Raw genomic sequence first — 9,680 nt, forward strand, 5'->3', positions numbered from 1 at the left:
TGAAAATCCTTCAGTGGACATGTATTTCACTCCATCTTAACACTCTTGAGCTGCTGTGAGAGATTCTGAGACGAGCTGAGCAACACTCCTCATTAAAGATCAGAGCATTTAAGGAGGTCGTCCTCCAGGAGTTAAACAGCACAGATATGAAAATTTGTCGTGAACTTGTACACTCAGTGCCAAGAAGTGTCAGAGCAGTGTACTTTAAGTTCTGGAGGACATACTAAGTACTAGAATATTACAATCTAGGGTGTACTCATTTCTGCAATCCTTCATTTAAACAAAATTGGCTAATTTACTTATCTTACAGAAAATATTGGCATATATTTTGTTGTTTTTATTAAGTATATGTTTACCATGTTTCAATTTTGCCATCTTTCCATGAATTATATTAATTATATTAGTGATCATTAAGAAAATACATCTTTTATATTTATTCAGAGGAGGTGTACTCATTTATGCTGTGCACTGTATAAAGATATAGTTTATAGTTCTAAAAATCCTTCTCAGTATCAAAGAATAGCAGAGTCCACACCACAGCTATAACGATAAAGGCACAGATAAACTATATCGTTGGAATCACTTTTTTCCAGCTGATGAACGATAAAAACATTGACAGCCAATCAGAGACAGTCCTGCGATAACGAGCTCGAGAATTTAAAGCGGCAGACGAGCGTGCTCTTGAAATAAACAGACGATATCGTCCGCTGGTGTGGACACTAATATAGTTATCTTTATAGTTATCGTTTTTAGTGTGCACGGGCCTTTACTGACCATTAAAGATTTATTTATTTATTTTTGAATATAGTTAAACAGTAAAAATGAGTGTTCTTCAGCATATTAGCTGTAGTATTGAAATTGGTATTGAGAATCATCAATTTATTACTAATATTCCATGGGATGCGCAGAATTGTAATCATGAAATCTATGTTTCCATGCTGGTTTATTATTGTAGTATCATTTATTTCATATTTCTCCTTAAACGGCATGCAAAAACAAACAAACAGTTGTTGATAACTTTAATTATTGTCTTATGTGCCAGACAGTCTCTTCCTGACTTAGTTTGGAGCTGCTTGACCAGAAAACCTGTAAAGTGGATTAAACGATGTGATGCAATAAAATGCAAAAAATAATAATAAAATAAATTCTGTCTCTTATATGTTTCAGCATCGACAAGGTGTCAAAGGTGGCGTCTCCAGTCCTGGTCATCCACGGCACAGAAGACGAAGTGATCGATTTCTCCCACGGTTTGGCCATCTACGAGCGATGCCCGCGCGCCGTGGAGCCTCTGTGGGTGGAGGGCGCCGGGCACAATGACATCGAGCTTTACGCTCAGTACCTCGAGAGACTCAAACAGTTCATCACGTTTGAGCTGGCTACCTCCTGAAGACGCGGTGCAGCGCAGCAGGCCGAGGCGCACACACACTCCCGCGTGTCGTGTAGGGTTCCTCTTTACCCAGGGCTGAGGACGCCATTAGTACTTGCACTTGCTGACGAAAAAAGCTGAAGTCTCTCTCTTGATATTTAGGAGCGGGGCGTTTTCATCCCTATGGGGGAAATGTGTTTTAATGATTTCGAACCACTTTCTATTCTTTTATACTTGATGAAGAAATGTTGACATTTTGCACCGCATTCAATAAGTTGCATTTGATGATTAGATTTTTCTCCAGGTTTTTTTTTTTTTTTAAATGCTCCTCAAGGGTTAATTAAACTGCACTTTTATTGTGCAGGTATTTTCAGGTTATTATATATATACATTTTTTTTTCTATGATCTTTTTTTGGTGGTAATTGTCATAGCATTCCCGTTTTATGTTTCAAGTAGATTAGTACAAGAGAAACCAGTAACTGACTTTTTACTTGGCCAGTTTGTGTGTGTGTGTGTGTGTGTGTGTGTGTGTGTGTGTGTGTGTGAGACATGCGTTTGTGTGGTAAAGGCCGCTGACTGTCGGTCGAAATAATTGTAGCGGGCTAATTAAAACTGGAAGACCCGTGGAAGTGACTTGACCCGTAAATAATGAGACGTACTGTCTGTGACTTCGAATACAGTGGGGAAGAGAGTCGTATCGTATTTTTTTCAGCAGTGAAACACGGTGCTTTGTCGCAACACAGCATTCAGGGCATTGTTTTGGCGCAAACACTACATCGTTCTAATCGTGGGTTGTATTAAAAAGTTGAAATTTCAAGCTTTCTCTGTTGCTTTTAGCATTGACCTTATAATAAGCCTTACGTTTTCAGACATTTCGCTCTGACATTCCTGTCAATGATTTCTCGGAAATGGGATTTTCTCTGGACTCCCTCTCGCTGCTACTCTAATGGGGAAATTCACTGTGAAAACTGAACCTTCGCTACATATAAATAAGGTACCGCACCTCCTCACCGCTTTTTGACGTTCATCCTGTTTCCCAAACATCGGACAAATCACAAAACCCAGGAAAAAGAATTATTCATTCAATGTTTTTTTCCCCCCATACGGAGAATGAAGGACTGTGTTTGTAGACATTTCATCATAACGCTACACGACAGGATGATCAGAGCTGTTTTCTGCGCTAATGAAGGACGTCGATTGTTACCAAACAGGTGCGATCGTCTGATTGTGTTTTTAGCGTATAGCAGAAGTTGTTGTTGGTAAACTTGACTTGTCGTATTGCTGTAAGGTTATGCAGTGGCGGTTCATGTATGATGATGTTCGGAGATGAAGCTCTTTGAGACTCTTTTTAAAGAATGGCAGAAACTGACCACATCTGAGCCCGTCATTGCTTTTGATACTGACATTTTTACAATGTTTTTTCAGTAATTATTAATATTTACACCTCTTTTAATGCTGGTTTGTAAGATAACCGTACTATACATCACCCCCCTCTCTCTCTCTATATATATAGGTCTGTAAAATATGAAGTAAATGGTATTTAGCTTTGATTTTTATTGACACTGGAATCACAGTATGCAAATATAATGCAGAGAAAACCCTAGTTGGTACAGACACTTTTGTGTGTAGGTTTCTTTGTTTTTGTTTTTTTATATATATCTTTAAAGCCTTAAATGTGCTGCGAGAAAATTATTGTTCTTGATGTAGGTTGTTGCTTCATTGCAACACAGTGGTTATTGTACTGCATATAAAGGAATAAAGGATGCATGGAAACCCAAACTAGTTTTTTTTTGTTTGTTTCCCCCCCATGATGCTCAATCTGATATCTTACAGTTACACGTTATTGCTTTTTCTTTTAGGTTGAAAACATTTACCTGCAAACAGCTCTGCATGTATTAGAAGGTCAGATGTTTGCAGTTGTTCAATTCAAGTCCTTGCAGAGTGTTGTGCATGATGCTTCTAGGACCCCAAAAGGTAGCCGCTTTTAATGCCTAATGTATCTATTTCTAGATTATGAAAATAGCAGCAAGTAAAGACATTTATAATGTTACCAAAGGTTTCTTTCAAATAAATGCTGTTTTTGAACTCTGTTCAAGGAATCCTGAAAGAAAATTACAGTTTCCACAAAAATATGAAGCAGCACAACTTTTTTCAACATTGATAATAATAAGAAATGTGTCTTGAGCAGCAAATCAGCATATTAGAATGATTTCTGAAGATCATGTGACACTGAAGACTGGAGGAATGATGCTGAAAATTCAGCTTTGATCACAGGAATAAATTACATGTTACAATATATTCAAAAAGAATAGATGGTTATTTTAAATTCTAATATTTCACAGTATTACTGTTTTTACTGTATTTTTGGTCAAATAAGTGCATTAAATATTTCCAACCACAAAGTTTTTAGCAGTAGTATAATAATGGAAATATAATAAGAACTAAATCCAGATAGTATTGTCATGTATGCATCATAAAGTGATTTTGTAGGATTTCTTATCAGGCACAGAACAGAGTATCAGTTCTATTCTACACTAGCATGAGGAGGTTGGGTTTCTGCAGAGGGATGGAATATAGTTTGATGCTAGACGTGATCAATAAAATTGCTATCCAGTTTTCTTTTCTGAAAATCCTTGTGAGCTTGTGCCTACATATGGTTAGAAACAAGCAAACATATATAAATGAAATGACATATTTATTATAAGAGTACAAGGTGGTTATGATTTTATGATCTTAAAAAAAAAATGTATAGTTAAAAATGTGATATTTCGATTTTGTATCAGACTTGGAGAAAATCAAATGTTGAAAGTAGTTCTGCAGTGCATCAAAAATAGAAATGGCCCATTTGTAGGTGTCCATCATCTGAAAGAGCGACATGACAATGCATCATAAAGTGATTTTGTAGGATTTCTTATCAGGCACAGAACAGAGTATCAGTTCTATTCTACACTAGCATGAGGAGGTTGGGTTTCTGCAGAGGGATGGAATATAGTTTGATGCTAGACGTGATCAATAAAATTGCTATCCAGTTTTCTTTTCTGAAAATCCTTGTGAGCTTGTGCCTACATATGGTTAGAAACAAGCAAACATATATAAATAAAATGACATTTATTATAAGAGTACAAGGTGGTTATGATTTTATGATCTTAAAAAAAAAATGTATAGATGGATTTTGTATTAGACTTGGAGAAAATCAAATGTTGAAAGTAGTTCTGCAGTGCATCAAAAATAGAAATGGCCCATTTGTAGGTGTCCATCATCTGAAAGGGCGACATGACGCATCAGACGCTTGCAGCACAGACAGTACTATTGATTATAATGGGACTGATCTAGTTTTGACAGCCACACATCATTTATGGACACTGTGTTACTTTTGATTCCAGTGAATTAGATTCAGACCCATGTACAGAATTATCTCTTATGTTTTATTTTTAAGTTAGAACTTTTTATCCAATCAAAGTCTTGTAGTCAAGCAAGTCATGAATGCAAGTTTTTTTTTTTTTTTTTTTTTTTTTCTCCATGTTTTTGCATTTTACCCTAATCTTTAATAGTCAGCACTGTGTGAGACTCACCTGTCTGAACTCGTCCTCAATGCAGTTATAATGGGAGTTACATAAAACATCTCACCTCCTTGGATCCTTCAGATGTCAAACATCTTAAATTGAACAGTGAAGTGAATCAGTGCCGTGTCAAGACTGAAAGAGCTGCTGTTGTTTGGATTAGAATACAGTTGCTATTGCAGGAGTGTGCAGATCAGACTCTGCATCTTTATCTGTGTGTTCAATGTCCGTATTTCAATGAAAGTGAATTTAATGGCTTTCTTGGCCCATTATTTGATTGGCCAGCCAAATGTTTTCTTTTTTTTTGTGTGTTTTTTAAAATGCAAAATATCAATTGTCATGTGACGTACTACCTTTATGCCCAGCTAACGGGGAATGTTCTCAGATTGTTCTGGTAAGGTTATTTCAAAGTTGTAAACAAATGTTCTTACAGTAACATTAATAGAATGTTTATTCAAAGTTTTCTGGTTTTTAATAATGTTTTCAAAATGTTAATACATCGTTGGTGGAGGAGTGTTTTTTTCTCTATCGCTTTAGTTTGACTTTAACATTTAAACATTATTAGTTTCAGAACATTCAGAAAAGTAACATTCACATGTTTGCAAAATAATAAAATGGAACGCTCACTTAACGATTTTTCTAATGTTGAAAATAACCAAGAACAAAAAAACACTTTAGTATTTATAAAATTGGAAGTTTTGAACATTCAGAGAACATTTTGAAATTACAATTTCATACAATAATGGGGAAAGTTAGAAAAGCATGCTTGGATCATATTTCTGTTAGCTGGGTAATTCGGTTTCACTTAAAGGGGTCCATATGATGCGATTTTAAATTTTTCCTTTCTACAAGCTCTTGGTGCATAAAGAAGATCTGTAACGTTGCAAAGACTAAAGTCTCAAATCCAAAGAGATATTCTTTATAAAAGTTAAGAGTCAGCCACACCTACCTAAAACGGCTGTTCTAACACGCCCCCACATGTCTACCTCACTGTGTGGGAAGATCTGCATAACGCCGCCCAAATGTTCACGCAAAGAAAGAAGGCGTAACATTTATTCTCACTGTAGTATTGTTGCCGCCGCCGCCATGTCGTGAAGGCGCTGTGTGTTTCGTTGTGAAAGCGAAACTGCTTTGGTTGGCCTTCCAAAAGAGGATGATATCACTTCGTCATGCCTGGAGCTGATCCGTGCTGGTCGCTGAGGAAATAATTAAACTTTGCGCTGTCGATCGCCGGATCGGCTTTCACCGTGGACGAAGCAAAGTCCAGCACGGGGTCGTCACGTGGTTGCCGCAGGCATCACAATATGGCAAGGGGCGTAACATTTCCGTCACACGCTTGAGGTATTCGGCCAATCATAACGCACTGGATAGGTGGCCAATCAGAGCACACCTCGCTTTTCAGACCGATGAGCTTTGTAAAAATCGACACGTTTCAGAAAGGCGGGGCATAGAGGAGAAACAATAATGTACAGTATGTGGAAAATAATGTGCTTTTTGAACCTTAAACCGCATAAACATATTTCATTACACCAAATACACCAAATACTGTTTTTTAGCAGCATCATATGACCCCTTTAAGAGTTTCAAAAACATTCATTTTAGTCGGATGTTTTCTAACAAATTTAACTGTATTGTTTGTTTCAGAACATTCAGAAAGCATTCAAAAGTTGTTCACATAATGCTTGCAAAATTATAAAATGGAACGTTTCCATGATGATTTCTCTATTGTCAATTACCAAGAAAAAAACGTTTCTAAAACCTGTATAAAATTGGATGTTTTGAACATTCAGAGCACATTTAGAAATAACAATTGACACCGTATAATGGCAATGTCAGAAAAATGTTCTTGGAACATAATTTTGTTAGCTGGGTAATGTCTTTTGTTTCACTTACTGTTTTTAAAAACAGGCAGTATACACTACATATACTGCAGTAAGCCAGTATTCCATAGTGAACCTAGCCTTGATTTTTTTGCCTTATCTATAAGTGATAGTCTCCCTGCTGGTTCTTGCTCCACAGTTTCCATCTGTTCTTGCTCTATCTCTCTCCCTCACTTTGTAAAAGCCATTTTCATATAGAGAAAAGCTGTAAAGTTGAGTTCTGAATCTGCCACTGAACGCACACGCTCTTCATGCACTGAAACGCGACAGGCAGGTGGAACTGGAGAGACCAATAAGCCTCATCTGTTAGAGCCAGTCACGGTTTACATTGGCCAGGGTCCAGAAGTCCTGCGAGGTTGAGGAATTGGCAGAGCTTCAGGTTGAACATGCCTGCTGATCCAAACAGTTGGGAAGGGCTAATGTGGAAGTCCAAGAAGCCACTGGGTCATGGGTGTGTATCCACTTTATTTGTAACATGAGACTGGGCGCGGAGTTCATAACTTGAACGAGCTATTTTACCTGTACAAAAACAGTCTGTAATGCCGCTTGACATTGCAAACTGGTATTTGTTAACGTTATTTTATTTCCTTATCATAAACACACTGGTTTGTAGTGGAAAGAGTTACACTGTTTATGGCAATCCTTAGTTATTCTTCTAGTTATTTACCTACAGTGGCTAATGAAGCAGTGGCTAAAAGCATTTGCGTTTCAAAATAAGTGGATACATGCTATGATTTTTGTTTGCTTTAGGTGTGTAGGTGTTTAAAGTAAACATGAAATGCTAATATGGTGCATATGAAATAGGATATTTAGTGAGAGGAAAGGTGACCAAAAACATACATTGAGAAGGTAAATATGGTCCATTTGGGTTCCATTAGATTTTGACTTATTTGTCATTAGTTCTTCCTCGATATGGATGGTTTTAACAGTCTTCTCCATGACATAAGGGCTAGAAAAATGAAGCAGAACATCTTAAGATTAGAAATGGACGTTGTAGACCAATGTCCGATCCCTTGTTATCCAATGTCCCACATTCCCAGGAGGACTGCAGGAGTTCCCATACTTCGCTGGGCAGATATCCACCCCAGATACCCAGACAGGAGGCATCTCAGTCTGCCCTGCGTAATCCGCACAGGAAGTTTACCTTTCCGGAGAGCATACGCAGGCCGCTCTTCCAGACTTGGAGAAGTGACAGATTCGTTGGGAATGGGAACCAGGCTCACACTGACTGCTCTGCATTTGTCTTTATTAGAGAACTGAAGCATGTGTAACCAGGACCAAGTGCAGACTTTCCAAATGAAACCCTCAATCAACAAGACCGAGATTGATTCTGTTTCATATGCCATGCCATTTTGATTTAAAGGGCTTGTTTCATACTTTTTTCTCTCTTCTGAGGTCACATTATGTTGGTTAGGATAGAAAAAATGTGTAAGATTCATATTTATTCATAGTTTTTACTAATATCCTGCTTCCTCATTAGCATCGTTGACATGTACATAGTCATATATTAATGCTTTGAGTTTCATATGTCAGAAATCTTCTAGCTGGGGACTGGGGAAGATTTTTTCCCCCTCTTTTTATAATTGTACAATGAGTTATTTTATTGCAAAAGATCGAGCTATTTGATTCCTTATAATATGACCCCTTTAATGTATGATTTTTTTTTTTTGATTGTCTGCACCTTATCTAGAGACAGAAAATTGCATGCAGAGCTCCAGAGTCAGCAGTCACACTGACTTGCGTTCAACCTCGGGGGCCATTAAACTTCACCTTTTTCATTAGCAGGGAGATTTGAGTAAGTGAACTCGGATGTCCTTACGCTTGAATGCAAAGGAGGACAACGTATTTACCTATCTCAGCAAGCCAATGCGAGGCACCGTCAGCAGCTCTGCTGGGATAATCTCCTTCCAGGAAAAACTATGTATTCTAATTTTCATCACTGCATTTAATGAGCCCCATGGTTGTATTTTTGTCTGTTGTTTGGAGTCCTTAGAGAGTCTTTGCTAATTCAAATAGGAATGCTGTTGTAGTGTTCTCATATGTTTGCTGAATATCAAATAAATATCCTCAGCCTACATGCATGTGTGCGTATGTGGTTGTGTGTGTCCTACAGGCAATAACAGTGGGATTTTGAAGTGTGTGATGTATGGGTAAAATTTAAATCCAGAGAGATTTATTTTAGATGTTTGCTAATATTAATGCATCATTCATGGAGATGATACCATCAGTCCACTGTGAAATTAAATGTGGCCACATCACAACTCTCCTGAATTTACAAAAGCAACAGAGAGCAGTATGATATTTTACAACCTATATATATATATCTATATATCTATATCTATCTATCTATATATATATATATATATATATATATATTCATTTTTTTCAATTTTGGTTTTAATACTAATACATATAAAATAATAAAATATGTATGTCAAAATTTTAATTGTTATTTTAGATATTTTATTTTATTCTTTTATATTAATTTTTTTATGTGCAGTATATTCTTCTTCCACAATATCATTGCTGACACGTAAATTGGTAGTCATGTTAATGTTTAATTCTTTTGCTGAGTAGGACTTTTTATATGCATGCTGTTAATTGTATTTTACATCCTCGTATTCCCTGCATAGTAACCAGATCTTGAGTACTATTGATCGGAGATGTAAAACAGCCTCCATTAACTAGGCAAACAGTGAAGTCCATCTGTTGTTTAAAGGGGTCATATGATGTTGCCGAAAAGAGCATTATTTTGTGTATTTGGTGTAATGAAATGCGTTTATGCGGTTTAAGGTTCAAAAAACACATTATTTTCCACATACTGTACATTATTGTTTCTCCTCTATGCCCCGCCTTTCTGAAACGTGTCGATT

At 36.9% G+C, this 9,680-nt stretch overlaps 1 protein-coding gene across 1 annotated transcript in view; it reads left to right on the forward strand.

Annotated features, from left to right (window-relative positions):
- Positions 1–3,146, forward strand: part of LOC107591289 (protein ABHD17C-like) — a 35,407-nt gene extending 32,261 nt beyond the window's left edge. The window contains exon 3 of the mRNA XM_016280404.1: positions 1,168–3,146. Within this exon, the coding sequence (XP_016135890.1) occupies positions 1,168–1,387 (220 nt within the window). The 3' untranslated portion in view covers positions 1,388–3,146. The remainder of the gene's footprint in view (positions 1–1,167) is intronic.
- Positions 3,147–9,680: the final 6,534 nt, after the last annotated feature.

The sequence above is a fragment of the Sinocyclocheilus grahami genome, unplaced genomic scaffold (assembly GCF_001515645.1).
Source record: "Sinocyclocheilus grahami isolate Dianchi unplaced genomic scaffold, SAMN03320097.WGS_v1.1 scaffold140.1, whole genome shotgun sequence".
Classification (NCBI taxonomy): domain Eukaryota; kingdom Metazoa; phylum Chordata; class Actinopteri; order Cypriniformes; family Cyprinidae; genus Sinocyclocheilus; species Sinocyclocheilus grahami.